The sequence below is a fragment of the Rana temporaria genome, chromosome 3 (genome assembly GCF_905171775.1).
Source record: "Rana temporaria chromosome 3, aRanTem1.1, whole genome shotgun sequence".
Taxonomy (NCBI): domain Eukaryota; kingdom Metazoa; phylum Chordata; class Amphibia; order Anura; family Ranidae; genus Rana; species Rana temporaria.
In genome coordinates this window covers 427,367,671-427,388,962 of record NC_053491.1, presented here as the reverse complement: position 1 = coordinate 427,388,962, position 21,292 = coordinate 427,367,671, and the positions used below count along the sequence as shown (strand labels likewise).

Sequence of the window (21,292 nt, the reverse complement as noted above, 5' to 3'; positions counted from 1 at the left end):
TGGGGGACTCAACTTCTGATGGTGGGGTGGCTCTTGACATCTAATATATGGGGAGGGGATGCGCTGGACATCTAATCTTACAGATACTACTGGCCCTTTTGAGGGCAATCATAATGCTGATGCGGCCCACGATGAAACTGAGTTTGACACCCCTGATCTAAACCCTTCAATTGTAGCTCTGGCTGTATGTTTAGGGTCGTTGTCCTGCTGGAAGGTGAACATCCTCCCCAGTCTCAAGTCTTTTGCAGACTCTAACAGGTTTTCTTCTAAGATTGCCCTGTATTTGGCTCCAGCCATCTTCCCATCAACTCTGACCAGCTTCCCTGTCTCTGCTAAAAAAAAGCATCCCCACAACATGATGCTGCCACCACCATGTTTCACGGTGGGGATGGTGTGTTCAGGGTATTGTGCAGTGTTAGTTTTCCACCACATATAGCGTTTTGCTTTTAGACCAAAAAGTTACATTTTGGTCTCCTCTGTGGGGGGGTGGTAATATATAGGAGAGGCGTGTGTGAGGGGGGAGGGGTAGTAATATATAGGAGAGGGGGGTGGTAATATATAGGAGAGGGGTGGTAATATATAGGAGGGGGTGTGGGGGGTGGTAATATATAGGAGAGGGGTATTTGGGGGGGGGGGTGGTAATATATGGGAGAGGGCGTGTGGGGGTGGTAATATATAGGAGAGGGGTGGGGGTGGTAATCTATAGGAGAGGGGTGTGGGGGGTGGTAATATATAGTAGTGGGGGGTGGTAATATATAGGAGAGGGGTGTGGGGGTGGTATATATAGGAGAGAGGTGTGGGGGGTGGTAATCTATAGGAGAGGGGTGTGGGGGTGGTAATATATAGGAGAGGGGTGTGGGGGTGGTAATATATAGGAGTGGGGGGTGGTAATATATAGGAGAGGGGTGTGGTAATATATAGAAGAGGGGTGTGGGGTGTGGTATATGTAGGAGTGGGGGGTGGTAATATATAGGAGAGGGGTGTGGGGGGTGGTATATATAGGAGAGGGGTGTAGGGGGTGGTATATATAGGAGTGGGGGTGGTATATATAGGAGAGGGGTGTGGGGGTGGTAATCTATAGGAGAGGGGTGTGGGTGGTAATCTATAGGAGAGGGGTGTGGGGGGTGGTAATCTATAGGAGAGGGGTGTGGGGGTGGTAATATATAGGAGAGGGGTGTGGGGGGTGGTAATATATAGGAGAGGGGGTGGTAATATATAGGAGAGGGGTGGTAATCTATAGGCGAGGGGTGTGGGGTGTGGTAATATATAGGAGAGGGGTGTGGGGGGTGGTAATATATAGGAGAGGGGTGTGGTAAACTATAGGAGAGGGGTGTGGGGGTGGTAATATATAGGAGAAGGGTGTGGGGGTGGTAATATATAGGAGAGGGGTGTGGGGGGGGTAAACTATAGGAGAGGGGTGTGGGGGGTGGTAATATATAGGAGAGGGGTGTGGGGGGTGGTAATATATAGGAGAGGGGTGTGGGGGTGGTAAACTATAGGAGAGGGGTGTGGTAATATATAGGAGTGGGGGTGGTAATATATAGGAGAGGGGTGTGGGGGTGTGGTAATATATAGGAGAGGGGTGTGGGGGGTGGTAAACTATATGAGAGGGGTGTGGGCAATGGCGGATCCAGGGGGGGGCTACGGGGCAATTGCCCCCCCCCCCCGAGACAATCATGTCACATTGGCTTTAAAAAAAAAATTATAATTTTTTTTTAAAAACTGCTTTGCGGTGCCTGCAGCTGCCGCTGCCGAGTCTCTCACTCTCTCTCTCTCTCTCTCTCTCTCTCTCATCACCAGGGCCGGACTGGCCCAGCCCGGTAGGCTGCCTGTCCTGAGGCTGCTTTGAGCTGTAGCTGACTGCAGCGCTCCCCCTCTCTCCTGCGTGTATGACACCGGGCATCTCTCGCTGTGTGTGAGAGCTGGGTCTGTGTTCGGCTGTGCTGCCTGTGCTAGACCTGCTCGTGTGATAGTAGATGGAGATGGAACACTGATTGAATCAGTGTTTTGTCTATCACACAAGCCCGTCTAGGGGGGGACCTTGCTAGAGCACACTGCCCTGCCGAACACAGACCTACAGCTCCTGTTTGTTCCATGACACACGTCGGGAGAGGAGATACCTGCTGTGTGTGATCGAGGCAATGCCATGGTGAGTGCCATGCACAGTGGGGCTTCATTCATATACAAAAGTGGGGCTGCATTCATATACAAAGTGGGGCTGCATTCATATACAAAAGTGGGGCTGCATTCATATACAAAAGTGGGGCTGAATTAATAGACAAAAATGGGACTGCATTCATAGACAAAAGTGGGACTGCATTCATAGACAAAGTGGGACTGCATTCATAGACAAAGTGGGACTGCATTCATATACAAAGTGGGACTGCATTCATAGACAAAAGTGGGGCTGCATTAATATACAAAAGTGGGGCTGCATTAATATACAAAAGTGGGGCTGCATTCATATACAAAGTGGGGCTGCATTCATATACAAAGTGGGGCTGCATTCATATACAAAGTGGGGCTGCATTCATATACAAAGTGGGACTGCATTCATAGACAAAGTGGGACTGCATTCATAGACAAAGTGGGACTGCATTCATAGACAAAGTGGGACTGCATTCATAGACAAAGTGGGACTGCATTCATAGACAAAAGTGGGGCTGCATTAATATACAAAAGTGGGGCTTCATTAATATACAAGTGGGGCTTCATTCATATACAAAGTGGGGCTGCATTCATATACAAAGTGGGGCTGCATTCATATATAAAGTGGTGCTGCATTCATATACAAAAGTGGGGCTGCATTAATATACAAGTGGGGCTGCATTAATATACAAGTGGGGCTGCATTCATATACCAAAGTGGGGCTGCATTCATATACAAAGTGGGGCTTCATTCATATACCAAAGTGGGGCTGCATTCATAGACAAAAGTGGGGCTGCATTCATAGACAAAAGTGGGACTGCATTAATATACAAAAGTGGGACTGCATTCATAGACAAAAGTGGGACTGCATTCATATACAAAAGTGGGGCTGCATTCATATACAAAAGTGGGGCTGCATTTATATATACAGCGGGGCTGCATTCATATACAAAAGTGGGACTGAATTTATATACAAAAGTGGGACTGCATTTATATACAAAAGTGGGGCTGCATTCATATACAAAAGTGGGACTGAATTTATATACAAAAGTGGGGCTGCATTCATATACAAAAGTGGGGCTGCATTCATATACAAAAGTGGGACTGCATTCATATACAAAAGTGGGGCTGCATTTATATACAAAAGTGGGACTGCATTTATATAAAAAAAGTGGGGCTGCATTAATATACAAAAGTGGGGCTGCATTCATATACAAAAGTGGGACTGCATTTATATACAAAAGTGGGACTGAATTTATATACAAAAGTGGGACTGCATTTATATACAAAAGTAGGGCTGCGTTCATATATACAGTGGGGCTGCATTCATATGTACAGTGAGGCTGCAATGATGGGCACTGATGAGGCTGCATTGATCTCTTGTACCATGTCTCCAGTCTCTGACCATCTCTTGTACCATGTCTGCAGTCCCTGACAATCGTCTACAAACTATGGGATAGATTTATGGCATTTATATATAAATATTTTTTACTAGTAATGGCGGCGATCATTGATTTTTTTAGCGGTACTGCAACATTGCAGCGGACACACCGGACACCTAATTGAGTTCTGTAAGCAACACCTTATTTTCTGGCAGTGCCCCTCCCGAGACTAGACTCTGGATCTGCCCTTGGGTGTGGGGGGTGGTAATATATAGGAGAGGGGTGTGGGGGTGGTAATATATAGGAGAGGGGTGTGGGGGGTGGTAATATATAGGAGAGGGGTGTGGGGGTGGTAATATATAGGAGAGGGGTGGTAAACTATAGGAGAGGGGGGTGGGGTGGTAATATATAGGAGAGGGGTGTGAAATATATGGCAAGGGCACAGCACACATCTCTGGTATATTTCTAGTTTAGAATCTATTAATAGTTGCATGTATTCCTCTCTTCCTGGTATAGCCATGATAAGTAATATACGTGTTGATGACCTCCCCCTCTCGCGCCGTGCTCTATCAGCACAGAAGACAGTCTCCATGGAAACTGTAGACACGTCCAGCTCGTACTCTTCCTGTATTTTGTCCAGAAGCGCCTCAGCTTGTGCTCGCCTTTGATTGGCCAGTTTACATGTCAATCACACAGAACAGCTGCCAGCCTGCCAGTGTACATTATCGAAGCCGCGGTCCTTACACAGCCAATCAGCGAAAGTACAGCCGCCCCGTCCCGCCCACCGTGTGACAATTTTGCTGTTTCAGGCAAGCCACACAGGTACTATCTACTTTGCTAGTGGTCTCCTGCTTATCCAATAGCGTAATCCGGAGAGAAGATAGCCAGTGTTACGAACCAATGGGCTTGCGACATCGTGGTGTGGGCGGCGCTTATGAAATGTCCTCTGTAAAGTGGAAGACTGAAGGGGTCAGGACCGGCAGGTGATCGTGTCACGTACACATTGGCTTTGTGGTGGTGGGCACGGGGACATCTCTCAGGCTATACCTGACATGTGTGGAGGACTGCGAGTCCCAGTGTGCTCTCATGGTCATAGGCTGGTAGAGCATGCTGGGACTTGTAGTTCTGACATATATCTTAAAGCAGGAATGGGCAAGCTGTGTCTTCCTGTTGGGGGTGGGGTCCCAGCATGTGCTCCCCTCCCCCACACTGGGGCTGCATTTCTCTGGCAGCAGGAGGTGTACACATTGGGGGACATCTGTTGGGTGACTCGTGTGACATTGTATTCTGTGTAATGGGGACACAATTCCAGGCAAAGGTCTGAAAATGCGACAAAATGTCACTTGCACCATCGGGCGCGGGTTTCATTCTGTGGCAGCGCTACTTTAGAGCAGCAGATGGGTGAATATATGAATAAGGCAGAGGCGCCTGTTCACACCGCCCAGTGCACTGCAGTGCGCTGAATGTATGGGTATCAGCAGGCAGACGGTGTGAATGGGCCCTTTAGGGCCGGGTCACATCGATGTGGTTTTCCCAGCAATGCGCGTCCCGCAGTGCGCTGCCTTTACACATCACACGTTGGTGCAGATGCATGGAAACGCAGCACAACGCACACACGTGGATGATCTGTGGGATGCATTGTGTAGTAAAACTACCATGTACCATTTTAAGTGCACTGCCACCCTAGGGTTGCCACCTGTCCGGGATTCACCCGGACCGTTCGGGTTTGGAATCATGTGTCCGGGTTTCTGACCACCTGAAACTCAGACACATTATTCAGACTGGACTATGGCTTCCCATCAGGGTTGCTGGCTGCAGTTGTCTAGGCCAACAGTGCCGGTTTCACTCTACTTCAAACTGCCCAAAGCCAGTACTACCAACCCCCCCCCCCCTCCCCCACCTACACACAGATCGAGAGGAGAGAGGACTCCATCTGCCCCTCTTTCTCCCAACTCTACCCCTCTGTGTCTGCCCACACTCCAATCCCCAGCACTCTGCCTCAGAAAAGGAAGTCCAGCAGCCTCAGATACATCTGGATGAGAGGTGCTGACTGCCAAAGGGTGAGTGAGCTCACCATCCATCCCTGTCTCTCTCCTGCCTCTGAGTGAGTACACTAAGGCAAATCAGAGTTCTCAGAGCTCCCCTTACATCAGAGTTCCCCTTTACATCAGAGGCCACTGTGTTCCCTCTTACATCAGGGTTCCCAGAGCATCCCTTGTGTTCGAGTCTCCAGAGTTCCCCCTTAAATCAGTCTGCAGAGTTCCCCCTTACATCAGAGTCTGCAGAGTCACTCCTTCCCCCTTACATCAGAGTCCCCTCTCCTTCCCCCTTACATCAGAGTCCCCCCTCCTTCCCCCTTACATCAGAGTCCCCCCTCCTTCCCCCTTACATCAGAGTCCCCTCTCCTTCCCCCTTACATCAGAGTCCCCCCCTCCTTCCCCCTTACATCAGAGTCCCCTCTCCTTCTCCCTTACATCAGAGTCCCCCCTCCTTCCCCCTTACATCAGAGTCCCCCCTCCTTCCCTCTTACATCAGAGTCCCCCCTCCTTCCCTCTTACATCAGAGTCCCCCCTCCTTCCCTCTTACATCAGAGTCCCCCCTCCTTCCCTCTTACATCAGAGTCCCCCCTCCTTCCCTCTTACATCAGAGTCCCCCCTCCTTCCCTCTTACATCAGAGTCCCCCCTCCTTCCCTCTTACATCAGAGTCCCCCCTCCTTCTCCCTTACATCACAGTCCCCTCTCCTTCCCCCTTACATCAGAGTCCCCTCTCCTTCCCCCTTACATCAGAGTCCCCTCTCCTTCCCCCTTACATCAGAGTCCCCTCTCCTTCCCCCTTACATCAGAGTCCCCCCTCCTTCCCCCTTACATCCGAGTCTGCAGATTCCCCCCTCCTTCCCCCTTACATCAGAGTCTGCAGAGTCCCCCCTTCTTCCCCCTTACATCAGAGTCTGCAGAGTCCCCCCTTACATCAGAGTCTGCAGAGTCCCCCCTTACATCAGAGTCTGCAGAGTCCCCCCCCCCCCCCTGGAGGAGTGCAAGGTCTCTAACATCCACCAGCTCCATGCTGTCATCATGGAGGAACGGAAGAGGACTCCAGTGGTAACCTGTGAAGCTCTGGCGAATTCCATGCCCAAGTGGTTTAAGGCAGTGCTGAAAAATAATGGTGGCCACACAAAATATTGACACTTTGGGCCCAATTTGGACATTTTCACTTAGGGGTGTACGTACTTTTGTTGCCAGCGGTTTAGACATCAATGGCTGTGTGTTGAGTTATTTTGAGGGGGAAAACAAATGTACACTGTTATACAAGCTGCACACTCACTACACAACATTGTAGCAAAGTGTCATTTCTTCACTGTTGTCACATGAAAAGATAGAATAACATATTTACAAAAATGTGAGGGGTGTACTTACTTTATCTGTATCTCCAGTGACATGATTAGCTTCATGCGATAGACAGGGATGAAACAAACCTCTGTGCCTGTTTATCTGCAGCCCTCTCTTTTCTACAGCCATTCAAAGTGCAACGTTTACACACTATTAGGTGGATTCATAGAGAGTTACACCGGCGTATCAGTCGTAACTCTGAATCTACGCCGGCGTTAATTTAAGCGTATTCTGGAAACCAGATACGCTTAAATTAGGCTAAGATATGAGCAGCGTAAGTCTCCTACGCCGTCGTATCTTAAAGTGTAATTTTTAGGCTGGCCGCTAGGTGGCGCTTCCGTTGAGTTCGGCGTAGAATATGTAAATGACTAGATACGCCGATTCACGAACGTACGCTTGCCCCTCGCAGTAAAGATAGGCCGTTTCCGTAAGAGATACGCCGCATAAAGATAAAGCTGCCCCTAGGAGGCGTAGTCAATGTTAAGTATGGCCGTCGTTCCCGCGTCGAAATTTGAAAATTTTACGTTGTTTGCGTAAGTCGTCCGTGAATGGGGCTGGACGTAATTTACGTTCACGTCGAAACCAATACGTCCTTGCGGCGTACTTTGGCGCAATGCACACTGGGATATGTACAGGGACGGCGCATGCGCCGTTCGTAAAAATCGTCAATCACGTCAGGTCACCCTCCATTAACATAAAACACGCCCCCTCAGCCTAATTTGAATTAGGCACGCTTACGCCGGCCCCATTTACGCTACGCCGTCGTAAGTTAGGAGGCAAGTACTTTGTGAATACAGTACTTGCCTCTCTGACTTAAGGCGGCGTAGCGTAAATATGGTACGCTACGCCGTCTTAAAGATGCGGCACTCTACATGAATCTAGCTCAGGGATAAGCAATTAGCGGACCTCCAGATGTTGCCAAACTACAAGTCCCATGAGGCATAGCGAGACTCTGACAGCATCAAGCATCACACCCAGAGGCAGAGGCATGATGGGACTTGTAGTTTGGCAACAGCTGGAGGTCCGCTAATTGCTTATCCCCGATCTAGCTCATGGGTGCTCAACCTGTGGCTCTCCAGCTGTTGCAAAACTACAATTCCCATAATGCCTCAGCCTTTGGGAGACATGCTTGTACCTGTCAGCGGCTTGCAATGCCTCATGGGAATTGTAGTTCCGCAACAGCTGGAGAGCCACAGGTTGAGCACCCATGATCTAGCTAAATGTCTTAGCTCCAGAAGGCAGGAATCTGATGCCACACACAGCACAGAGCTGAGTGTAATCTGAGACCTGAGTGGAGGCAATGGACACCCTCCCGCTACACATAAGGAAACTTGCAGAGGTTGTCAATCCCCTTTTGTGTGCTGGATGGGGGGCGCAGAGCCGTCCATTATGATTCCCTGGTGTCGACCTAAAGATGAACTTTACCTATAACAACTTGATAAATATTGTTCTTTAGCAAGGAACATACAGTACATTCCACATTGAATAATTATGCTGCCAATTAGTTTCACACTCCAATTAGTGCTGAGCCATGACTAAGCACTAATTGGAGTGTGAAACGCGTAGGCTGTTTTCCCTGTGTTCTGCTTGTTTTGTAGTGCATTTTTTACAATAAAGACAACCTTATGGTTTTTCTTGGAGTGCGGCTGTCCATCCCGTCTTTTCTTATATCAATTGCTTTGTGCATTGCCAGCACCCTTGATTTCCTGAACTGCTGCTGATTTTCCCAACACACCCACCTGGAGCGGTTACTCCCTTTCCATCAAATGGCTGGAGTCATAACTGATCACATGTGCAGAACCATGGCAACAGATCAAACAGAAGCAGCTTCCTTGGCTTTTAAAAGATAAGGGGCCTCAATTTAAGACTGTCAGCAGATTGGCTTCTACAAATTCGGCAGTAACTAAAAATATAGAGCAACTGAGCATGTGAAGTGCAGGGTAAGACTGTGTATTACAAGGCATTAGTCTCGCCATCAGGCTCACCAATCTTTTTCAGCATTGCTTAGCCGTACAGCAGAATGGATATGTGTTCCCTTCCCCCAATACATTTTAACTTTTCTGTGAACCCTGAATTTAGGTCCCTGAAAGGAAACTGACTGTATTTTTTTCATGCACAGGCCGGGGAGAAAGAATGCAGTTCTATGTCTCTCGCCTCCTCCTGATGGTGACGCGGGCGGCCCTGCGGGTGTCAGGTGTTCTTTTCTGGATCCTAGTTTATGTCGCCTCTCTGTTGGCAGCAGTCTCCTACCTTCCTGATGCCCTGAGACTTATAGCCAGAAGACCATTCAGGGCATTTTACTGGAAGCAACGCAGGACTGCCCCACCCTGTTTAACAAGCAGCAAGCATGGGCAGCATGGATACATTCGGATAAAGGTAAGAAATGTCATATTAAAAGATATGGGCACTCCTTAGGGCAGGTATGTCCAAAGTCCGGCCCGCGGGCCAATCACGGCCCGTCTTCTTGTTTTGAACGGCCCACCTGGTTATTTGTATTTTTTGTGGCCCCCGACGATCTCCCAGCGCTGGTGCCACAAAAGATATATATGCCTTGGAAGGGACAGGGTGGAGGCGGGATGAGTGCCGTACACACACAGGAGAATTTCCTGTTTACAAGTGGCCTCTGTAATAGGAATTCCCGTCTCCGGCGCTGCCATTAGACAACTGTTCTGTCCATCAAAGGAGGCGGAACTTTATATTAAAGAGGCCGACATGTAAACAGGAGATTCTCCTGTAGGTAATCTTTAGTGCTCGTGGGTGCATTCCTGGCAATGGTGGGTGCATTTCTGGCAATGGTGGGTGCATTCCTGGCAATGGTGGGTGCATTTCTGGCAATGGTGGGTGCATTCCTGTCAATGGTGGGTGCTGCATTCCTGTCAATGGTGGGTGCTGCATTCCTGGCAATTGGGGGTGCTGCATTCATGGCAATGGTGGGTCTGCAGATGGGCACTTGTGAGGTTGCAGATGGGCACTTGTGAGGTTGCAAATGGGCACTGACCCTTATTTTGCTTCACAGTCCTTTATTTAATTTTTTTTCCTGAAATTTGAAAGTGAAGGTGCGTGTTATACGCCACTACGGTATATCCAAATAATAAGCCTGAGCTCTTCTCTTTACTTACACACAGCCACAAAAGCAAGATAATTCTTGTTGGGCAGTGTAGTAGTTGCTCGAACACACTCTGACCAAATTTTAATGGTTCAAAGAATGTCAGCAAAATGGTCGGCCCTCATGCATGTTCACTTCATCAAATCTGGCCCTCTTTGAAAAAAGTTTGGACACCCCTGCCTTAGGGGCTCTCCTTTTCCAATGTTTTTGTAGTCATTTTCACAGCTTCTCAGGGGCTGCCCGAGAACTCTTCCAAATCTTGTCAGCGCCCGCACCTCCTGCATTAGTTAGGTGTGACCCAGTAGCGTATCTAGGGTATGGCAGCCATGGAAAGTGCCATGGGCGCCATATGAAGGGGGCGCTGTTGAGTGGCTAGGCAGCAAGGCACTTACCATGGTCTGAGGGTCTCTTTTTCCCTCCTCCCGAGCATAGGCAGGATCTCCTTTTCAGCACCTTTGCTAATGGACTATGGCAGAGCTATCCCTGCTGCGTTCAGCCACAGCCCTCCCCTGTTCTCCCAGGCTCTCTCATTCCATCTGGTAGGATTGGCAGCGCACAAAGAAGAAGGAGGAACATCAGTTTCTCGCTCTCCTCTGTGAAAACGAAGGCCTTAAGTGATGAAGATTTTATCACTTCCAGTATTGGTTCTGCATTTACCTGGCCTTGGAGGGCAGAGGAGGGATCAGGGGTCTAATAAACCCCATATTTCTCCATAAAGAGGATATGTCACTACCAAAGGTATCACAAGGGATGATAAATATCACTAGTTTTGCTATTTTTTTTTTGTTTTGTTAAGGTTATCTGAAAGATGGGTTTCAAATGTTTCGACAGGGGCGCAGTTTCAGTGCTTGCCATAGGCGCTATTTTCACTAGATACGCCTCTGGTGTGACCTGAACTCCATTCACTTCAGTGGGAAAGCCTGTCAACAGCTCGGCAATGTGGCCTTTAGGGAAGGCCTATAACAGTGATGGCGAATCTTGGCACCCCAGATGTTTTGGAACTACATTTCCCATGATGCTTAACTACACTTTAGGAAATGTAGTTCCAAAACATCTGGGGTGCCAAGATTCGCCATCACTGTTATAGGCATGTTATAGGCCTATAGACATGTTAAGGTTCCTCTGTTCTTTTTTATGTGATTGTAGGTTTGGTGGCATTCGCTAATGTTCTGCTCTTTGTACAGAATTCTGGGATGCGCTTCCATTATGTGGCATCTGGAGAAAAAGGGAGCCCATTAATGCTGCTCCTCCACGGCTTCCCTGAAAACTGGTAAAAATGAGATTTGGTCATTTTAGGTTTAATGTGTACAACTTTATGCTGATGTGCTTCTTATCATTGTATAAATACAGTGCATAAAAATTAGATAAAAGTGTCAAGATCATCCATAGCAGCTAATCATGTTGGAGCTGACATTTTCATAACTGGAGAACTCCACAATAATCTCCTTAATAAATAAAGAAACTAAATACAGTAGTACCTTTGATTGCGAGCATAATTCGTTCCAGAAGCATGCTTGTAATCCAAAGCACTTGTATATCAAAGCGAGTTTCCCCATAGGAATCAATGGAAACTCAGTTCATTTGTTCCAATGTCACTGCTAGTGTATGCAGTACCACATGTGGCCAGAGGAGGGGGGCGCCGGAGACACTCAAATGCTCAGAGACACTCGGGAACGCACCTCTGGCCACGTGTGGTACTGCACACCTCAGAAGCTTGAATCCTGTTCGTCTTGCGCGACAACGCTCGCAAATCGAGTCAGGATTTAAAAAAAAAAAATGTTCGTATTGCGAAACGCTTGTAATCCGTATATGCAAAACCGTCATAAATTGCATTGAAATGTATAATGTGCCTCTACTCAATGTAACATAAATAAAATAATTAGTACCCTGGTGCAGTAGTAACTTTGACTAGTTTGCAGAGATTCCTAGGAGCCATAAAACCCATGACACTTTATTGTGCATGCTTTTAACTTCAGCTACGAAATCAAGATTTTTACCTGGACCTTTCCAATCTCCCATGCTGTCATGTTGGCTCTAGCCAATCAAAGTGATTGGCCAATAGCAGGCTGGAGGGCCAAAACTTCACCCTTATAGCTGAAATAAAAAATGGCATATTACGGCACTCTGGGCTTTGAATTAGGCAGACACTATAAAAAGAAGCTCATGTATTTGGCAGGCACCCAGATTTCTAGTTTACTAACATTAGTAGCTCCCTTTTATCGGTGGCGGGAGAGGTGCCTACCCCCCTCCCGATGAGCTCCGATCGTCTCCGCTACTTACCGAAGCCACCGGTAGCGGCGGAGTCGATCCCATCCTTTCCAATGGATGCCTGGCTGCCGACTGAGGGGAAGATGGTTCCCGCTCGGCTCCATGGGAGGGCGGAAGCGACGTCAAATGTCACTTCCACCGTTAGTTCATAAAGGACAATTTTAGGTGTTGTTATGAGATCTGATGTCTTTTTGACCCCAGATCTCATACTTAAAAGTCATGCTTTTTTTTCCCTATTACAAGGGATGTTTACATTCCTTGTAATAGTAATAAAAGTGAGCCAATTAAAAAAAAAAAAAAAAGACTGTGTCAAAAAAATAAATAAAAAGTAAAATAAATAAAAAAAATGTAAAGCTCCCCGTCCCGACAAGCACGCTCTTGTGGCTGAAGTGGTTAAAGTGGTTGTAAACCCTCGTTTACAACTTTATGCTACAGGTAAGCCTATATTAAGGCTTACCTGTAGCTAACAAGGATATCTCCTAAACTTGCACGGTTTAGGAGATATCCTTGTATTTGCATGTGCCGACGTCATGCTGCACATGCGCACTTAAAGGGGTTGTAAAGGTAAAAAAAATGTTTTCCCTAAATAGCTTCCTTTACCTTAGTGCAGTCCTCCTTCACTTACCTCATCCTTCCATTTTGCTTTTAAATGTCCTTATTTCTTCTGAGAAATCTTCACTTCCTGTTCTGTCTGTAATTACACACAGTAATGCGAGGCTTTCTCCCAGGTGTGGAGTGTCGTGCTCGCCCCCTCCCTTGGACTACAGGAGAGTCAGGACGCCCACTAACACACAGCTCCTTTCTCTATCTGCAACCTAGAGAGCGTCCTGACTCTCCTGTAGTCCAAGGGAGGGGGTGAGCACAACACTCCACACCAGGGAGAAAGCCTTGCATTACTGTGTGGAGTTACAGACAGAAGAACAGGAAGTGAGGATTTCTCAGAAGAAATAAGGACATTTAAAAGCAAAATGGAAGGATGAGGTAAGTGAAGGAGGACTGCACTAAGGTAAAGGAAGCTATTTAGGAAAACATTTTTTTACCTTTACAACCCCTTTAAGCCAACTGAAGCAATGGCACTATGTGCCGCTGCTTCAGTTGTACTGTGCCGTTCCTGCGTACATGCCAATCACAGCGCTGGAGCGGCGATACACGGAAGTCCCTGCGGGACAACATGTCTGCGGCCAGAGGGGGAGACGTGGACGGCTGCAGGGGCTTTGATCGGAGGTAAGTACTACATAATGAGTTAGTATGCTATGCATACTAGCTCATTATGCCTTTGTCTTGCATGGTCTTTTTTTTTTTTTTTTTTGAGGAGGGTTTACTTCCTCTTTAAGGGACTTCGCACTTACCATGAGATGCTCTTGTGTAAAATTTGTTTCTGTAAATAATTTCAAGTACTTTTTATGGCTCTTGTTACCTTTCACTTACTTGTAGGATCTTTTTCTTGACAGGTACTCCTGGCGGTACCAGCTGGATGACTTCTCCCGGGGATACTGGGTGGTCGCGGTTGACCTCAGAGGGTTTGGAGGCTCAGATGCACCTTCTGAACTGCTTGATTACAAAATGGAGACTCTTCTGCAGGATGTTAAAGATCTCATTACAGGATTTGGTGAGGGTTGTGTGTGTGCCTTAAAAAAGTAGGTATGTACGCCTGGTTCACACCCATGCACTTTGTTTTTGCGGTGCATTAAATGCATAGGTGTGAACTGAGCTGTAATGTGCTATGCCCGTGTGCTGTAGTAAATTGCTACTTTCCTCTCTCCTGCAGGTTACTCAAGCTGTGTTCTAGTTGGTCATGACTGGGGGGGCACCTTGGCGTGGACATTCGCAGTCCGTCACCACAACATGGTCTCTCGTCTCATAGTTATGAATGCACCTCATCCATCAGCCTTTCATGGTGAGTAATTTTTAATGCCAAAAGTCTCTATATTATAATAATAAGGGAATTTCCCCTCAGTGGGATTTTTCGGCAGCTAAATTAATGAATTAATTGAAAGGACAATGTATAAGGAAGGGAATTTTATTGTAAAAACAACAAGTAGGAAATATTCAGTGAGTTGCAAAATTTCAAAATCTTAAAATTTCCATACATAAAGATCACAGAACACAACAAATTGTCATACAGCTTAGCATATATTATTACAAGCATGTAGCAATTCCTAACACGTTTCAACCCTTAAACGGGTCTTCTTCAGAGGTATTGCTGTTACTAGGGAAAAATTTACATAATCACTGTTCAAATGTTTTTTACAGTTTCTCCTCCCCATGTGTATGAGGAGGAAAAATATACATGGGGAGGAGAAACTGTAAAAACATTTGAACACTAATTATGTAGATTTTTCCCTAGTAACAACAATACCTCTGAAGAAGACCCGTTTAAGGGTTGAAACTCGTTAGGAATTGCTACATGCTTGTAATAATATATGCTAAGCTGTATGACAATTTGTTGTGTTCTTTATGTATGGAAATTTTAAGATTTTGTAATTTTGCAACTCATATTTTAACTCACTGAATATTTCCTATTGTTTTTACAATAAAATTCCCTTTCTTATACATTTTTTTTTTTTTTTTTTCACAATCAAAAAGGTTTTTATTGAGAGTTAAAACATACAGATGACAGTGTTGCACAAAGTGCCATGAAAAAGAGAACTGAAAAACAATGTCTGTAGACAGAATAGTAGTATACAGATGCAAATTTAGAAAAATAATTATATCAATGACATTTTAATTTATATATGCAATTATAAGGAGAATAGTAATAAAGAAAAGAAAAGGGGGATGGGGGATGGGGGAGGGTGGTGGGTAGGAATTAGAGAGGGGGGGGATAGTTGCGGGGGGTTTCTGTACCAAACCTATATTTACTTATGTGCATACATAGTCCTTGCGTATGAACATTCTGTAAATAACATAATGACAAATTTAAAGGTATGTCTTAGAATTATTCACCATGAAATAAATTACATATCCATTTAATTATAAAGCAAACGATATTCACTTGAATATATGAATAGTACCCAGGGTTGCCACGTCAGATTGAAATTGTCACTATTTTCTTTTTTCATTGCCACAATCTCTTCCATCTTATATAAGTATTGTACCCTATCTAGCCATTGTCCTTTCAATTAATTCATTAATTGAGCTGCCGAAAAATCCCACTGGGGGAAATTCCCTTATTATTTACTCTCGGGTGGGCAGCATAGTCTCTCTGCAGTTGTGTCTTTTTCCTTTTCTATAAACTCTCTATATTAGCCTTAGTTTTGTCTTGCGTTAAAATACATTCATACCTCTTTTTACCACAAGATGGTGGTGTGGAGCTATATGTGTACTGTCTATTGGCTTCATGTCTAATAAACAGAGAAAAGGTGGAAACGTAACCAGAAACTATTGCTTGCTTGAAAGCAGGGATAGGCAACCTGAGGCCCTCCAGCTGTTGCAGAACTACAAGTCCCATCATGCCTTTGGGAGTGATTGTAAATGCCAGCCTTGTAATGCCTAATGGGAAATGTAGTTCCACAACAGCTGGAAGGCCCTAGGTTGTCTACCTCCGCTTTAAAGGATAAGTTCACCTTTGGAAACATGTTGCATGTTCCATTCTAAAAACGGGCAGAACATGTAGTATGTTCCCAATGCTGCAGCCGCTGCCTGCTGCCCTCGCTCCCTGGCAAAGCAGTAAGGGGAGAAGTTTCCCGTACTAGCTGAATAAATACTGATGCGCTCCTATTTACTCATGTGCAATGTGAATCGTACATATACAATCAAGCAAAAAAAACCTGGTGAAGAAACTCTTAATATATGTGAGTAGATCATGAAAAAGTCCTGATGATTGAATCAGCCAGTCTGCAGTGATCCTTCCCTAATTGCCAAGATCTCACTTCAATGTGATCAGGTTACAACAACCTCCAGCAGCGATCAGATGTTTCCAGTTTCATTCAGTCACATGCAAAAGAGGAGGAAAGGAAACATAGCGCAATATTGTACCATATAGATGTGGATAAAGGCTGCACTTAGTGCACTCACGTATCCTCGCTTATGTTATAGACAGGGTATTTTTCCGCTCAGTTTAAGTGGACTCCTCACTCGGGATAGACATCCGATGGTCCGTCACTGTAGGCTCCTCCCCCACATGTATCGTCACTCGTCACGTGACTTAGTCATAGAATACCCATGACCATACACAGATATACTGACACATCTAAAGGAGAACTGCATGGCACCTGCGATCTTTTGATTGCTGGTGCAATGCTTTACAGGCTCCAAAAGAAAAAAAAAGTAAATGTGCATTTTTTTACCTGCAAAAAAATGTGCATTTATTATTTTTTTTCTAAAAGGTGAACTTATCCTTTAATTTTTTAAATGTACATGGATAGAATAGACACCTGGCTTCCGTTTTATTGAAGTGAAATATTCTTATTATCCTTTTATTTATTTGTTTAGCTCCATCATATTCTTTAAATCATTAACGTGGAAAGAACAGTGAACAGAAAGTATTAACAATATAAACAGTGCAACATAAAAGCAAACATGTATGAAGTAATAGTATAACTAAGAATGAGCTCAGGCGTGTTCGCAACCCCACTTGCCCGAGCCCGCCAGGAAGCTGGCATTGGGCAGCGCTAATCAAAGGCAGTGAGACATTTCCTGATCCACCGCTGCAAAGATCAGGAAATGTCTCACTGCCTGTAATTAACGCTGCCCAATGCCAGCTTCCTGGCGGCCTCGGGCATGTGGGGTTGCAAACACACCCAAGCTCATCCTTAAAGCAGACCTTCAGTCATTTTTTCATCTTTCCATCTATTACATTTTCTGCCCTTGTTGCTTTAACTACAATATACAGCCCACTTCCTGTTTCTTGTCTGTTAAAAAGCCTAGGCTTATGACATCATGCACAGCTCTCTCACTCTAGTAAGAGTTTATCAGGAAAGGAGGGGGATGAGTCATAAGAGGGCCAATGAGAGCTGCAGAGCTGAAGGTGTGCCTCTGTTTAAATACAGGAAGTGAACGGCAGCAGCTTCAGCTGCCCACAGTTAAAATGGTTTCAGTTAGGCCTCGTACACACGACCGAACATGTCTGCTGAAACTGGTCCGCGGACCAGTTTCCGCGGACATGTCCGACCGTGTGGAGGGCCTAGCGGACCGGATTCCTGGCCGAGCGGACAGGTTTCCAGCGGACAAAAGTTTCTTGGCATGGTAAGAAACATGTCCGCTGGAAAGCTGTCCGTCGAACATGTCCGATGGTCAGTAGGACTCATCGGACATGTCCGCTGGCCCGAAATCACGTGCATGCGTCAAAGTGATTCGACGCATGCGTGGAAGCATTGAACTTCCGGGTTCGTGCACGTCGCCGCGTCATCGTCGCTGCTACGTCGCCGCGTTTTCTGTCCGCGGGGAATTTGGTCTGATGGTGTGTACACATATCAGACCAAATTCTGCCAGCAGACATGTCAGATGAAAACGGTCCGCGGACCGTTTTCATCGGACATGTCTGGCCGTGTGTACAAGGCCTTAGACTCAGTGGAGGGAGATTTCTGCAGCATATTTGGTACAGAATTGCAGTATATATAAAATAATATGCAAAGTGGTTGGAGGGAAGCTTTGGAATGGCAAAGATGTTTTTATTACAAATTATGTGAGCAGACTGCAGTTTCTCTTTAAGCATAACTAGTTGCAAGGAATAAAATTAGATAAAAACAACATAAAAAAGGGTTTAGAACTATACGCAAAACTTTTTTTTTTCCATTTTGGATAGAGCAAGGGAGGGTTATCCCTGCCATCTGTGACCCATTTTGGAGATTTCCCTTCACTTTCTGTGCCAGAGTCAAACAGGAAGTGAGAAGAAAACCCCAAATTTGTCATTTTCTTTTTACTTTCAATGATAATGGTAAACAGGAACAATAGAGATGATGAATCTCCCTAACAGGGGCACAGACAGCAATAAAAACTGCCAGGGGTTCCAATCCCTCTCCACTCTATCCAAAACTAAAAAAGGTGTAGCCCTTAGTTATACTTTAAGGTCTTAGGAAGGAGGGAGTTGTCCTTATCAAATTGGGCATTAAAACATTACATGCACTCACTAGCCTAGAGTGCAGATGTCATTCATCTGTATACAGCTCAAGGTGGTTGATTTACTAAAACTGCTGACTGCAAAATTAAACAAGCTGCCAGCAGGCTTTGAACAAGCTTCAAGTAGTACTAAAGTTTATTAACCACTTCCCGACCGCCGCATGTATATGTGCGTCCACAGAATGGCACGTACAGGCAAATGGGCCTGCCTTCTAGCGGGTGGGGGGTCCGATCGGGACCCCCCCCCCCCGCTACATGCGGCGGTCGGATTCCCGCGGAGACCGCTCTTGGACGACGGCGCGGCTATTCGTTTTTAGCCGCTCCGTCGCGATCGCTCCCCGGAGCTGAAGAACGGGGAGAGCTGTATGTAAACACGGCTTCCCCGTGCTTCACTATGGCGCTGCATCGATCGAGTCATCCCTTATATAGGGAGACTCGATCGATGACGTCAGTCCTACAGCCACACCCCCCTACAGTTGTAAACACACACAAAGTGAACACTAACTCCTTCAGCGCCCCCTGTGGTTAACTCCCAAACTGCAACTGTCATTTTCACAAAAAACAATGCAATTTAAATGCATTTTTTGCTGTGAAAATGACAATGGTCCCAAAAATGTGTCAAAATCGTCCGAAGTGTCCGCCATAATGTCGCAGTCACGAAAAAAATCGCTGATCGCCGCCATTAGTAGTAAAAAAAAAAAAAAAATTATAAAAATACAATACAACTATCCCCTATTTTGTAAACGCTATACATTTTGCGCAAACCAATCGATAAACGCCTATTGCGATTTTTTTTTTTACCAAAAATAGGTAGAAGAATACGTATCGGCCTAAACTGAGGAAAAAAAAATTTGTATATATGTTTTTGGGGGGTATTTATTACAGCAAAAAGTAAAAAATATTGTTTTTTTTTTTTCAAAATTGTCGCTCTATTTTTGTTTATAGCGCAAAAAATAAAAACCGCAGAGGTAATCAAATACCACCAAAAGAAAGCTCTATTTGTGGAGAAAAAAGGACGTACCTGTACGTCGCCTTTAAGAGCCCAGCCGTGGGTCGCGCACACGCGACCCGGTCTAAAGCTCAGTGACCGCGCCCGCGGGAACCGCGGGCCCGATCGCCGTCGGTGTACCGCTATCGGTCACAGGAGCTGAAGAACGGGGAGAGGTGTGTGTAAAACACACCTTCCCCGTTCTTCACTGTGGCAGTGGCGCTGATCGTCTGTTCCCTGATATAGGGAATGACGATCAGTGACGTCACGCCTACAGCCACACCCCCCTACAGTAAGAATCACTTCCTTAGGGCACACATAACCCCTTAGCGCCACCTAGTGGTTAACCACTTCACTGCCATTGTCATTTTCACAGTAATCAGTGCATTTTTTTAGCACTTTTTGCTGTGAAAATGACAATGGTCCTAAAAATGTGTTAAAAGTGTCTGATGTGTCCGCCATAATGTCGCAGTCACGAAAAAAATTGCCGATCGCCGCCATTAGTAGTAAAATATATATATATATATATATATATATATATATATATATATATATATATATATATATATAAATGCCATAAAACGATCCCCTATTTTGGCTATAAATGCTATAAATTTTGCGCAAACCAATCAATAAACGCTTATTGCAATTTTTTATTTTTTTTTACCAAAAATAGGTAGAAGAATACAAATCGGCCTAAACTGAGGAAAAAAAATGTTTTTTTATATCTTTTTTTTGGGGGATATTTATTATAGCAAAAAGTAAAAAATATTGCATTTTTTTTCAAATTTTTCGCTCTATTTTTGTTTATAGCGCAAAAAATAAAAACCGCAGAGGTGATCAAATACCACCAAAAGAAAGCTCTATTTGTGGGAAAAAAAGGACGCCAATTTTGTTTGGGAGCCACATCGCACGACCGCACAATAGTCAGTTAAAGCGATGCAGTGCCGAATCGCAAAAACGGGCAAGGTCCTTAACCTGCATAATGGTCCGGGGCTTAAGTGGTTAAAGGATCTGTAAAGGTTTGTTTTAAAAAAACAAACATGTCATACTTACCTTCTCTGTGCAGTTGGTTTTGCACAGAGTGGCCCCAATCCTCCTCTTCTGGGGTCCCTCAGCAGCGCTCCTGGCACCTTCTCTTTTCGAGTGCCCCGTTGGTGAGCCGCTCTCCCTCGGGTAATTCGTGTGGGTGCGCTCCGGTATCCTGCTGCTGCGCTGATTGACACAGACAGCAGTACTTGTCCCCGCCCCCTGCATCATTGGATTTGATTGACAGCAGCGGGAGCCAATGGCTGCACTGCTATCAATATATCCAATCGGGACCCAAAACACTGGCTGGAGCTGGTGTGCTTGTCCCTATCGCTGGAAAGACAGGGTTCAGGATAGTAAAAGGGGGGCTGCTGCATCATAGGAGTTTTTTCACCTTAATGCATAGAATGCATTAAGGTGAAAAACCTTGAGGGTTTACAACCACTTTAACACACGGAGCACAATAAAATAAACATTCCCCAGTAAACAATTTTCAACTTTCAGTGCTGCTTCCCCAAACTTCCACTCTTCACAGGAAAGAGTTAACAATCCAGTGCCGATCCAGACCTCCCTGGGGCCCTAAGCAAAATGACATGTCACATCAAAGTAGCGGGGGGGGGGGGAGGTTGTCCTGCTGTCGGAAATGACATCTTACTTTACAGGGGCCCTCCGCAGCTTTGTGGGGCCCTAAGCGGCTTGCATAGTGAGCCTATAGGGCGGATCGGCCCTGTAACAATCAATAATACAGTCTTGAGCCAGTCTGTTAGCTTTAAGAGAGGAGGGGAAGAGAGGAGTAGGAGAGTGACTTGCCATCATAGAGCATGGGGCTGTGTGTTTCTTTTGATGCACATAGTGTAGGGAGACACAACTCTAGTCCCTGCATGCAAGGGTGACTCCATAGGATACTGCAAGAGAAGGGGGCCA

At 45.7% G+C, this 21,292-nt stretch overlaps 1 protein-coding gene across 3 annotated transcripts in view; it reads left to right on the top strand.

Annotated features, from left to right (window-relative positions):
- EPHX3 (epoxide hydrolase 3) overlaps positions 1–21,292 on the top strand; it is a 43,519-nt gene that overhangs the window by 9,094 nt on the left and 13,133 nt on the right. Inside the window, exons 1-5 of one of the 3 annotated variants that reach the window (XM_040346272.1) lie at positions 4,406–4,544; positions 9,037–9,293; positions 11,208–11,293; positions 13,743–13,900; positions 14,060–14,188. In XM_040346272.1, coding sequence (XP_040202206.1) covers positions 9,051–9,293; positions 11,208–11,293; positions 13,743–13,900; positions 14,060–14,188 — 616 coding nt within the window. In that variant the 5' untranslated portion in view covers positions 4,406–4,544; positions 9,037–9,050. Of the gene's footprint in view, positions 1–4,405; positions 4,545–9,036; positions 9,294–11,207; positions 11,294–13,742; positions 13,901–14,059; positions 14,189–21,292 lie in introns of those variants that run through there. The other 2 variants (XM_040346271.1, XM_040346273.1) reach the window with 2 other exon arrangements.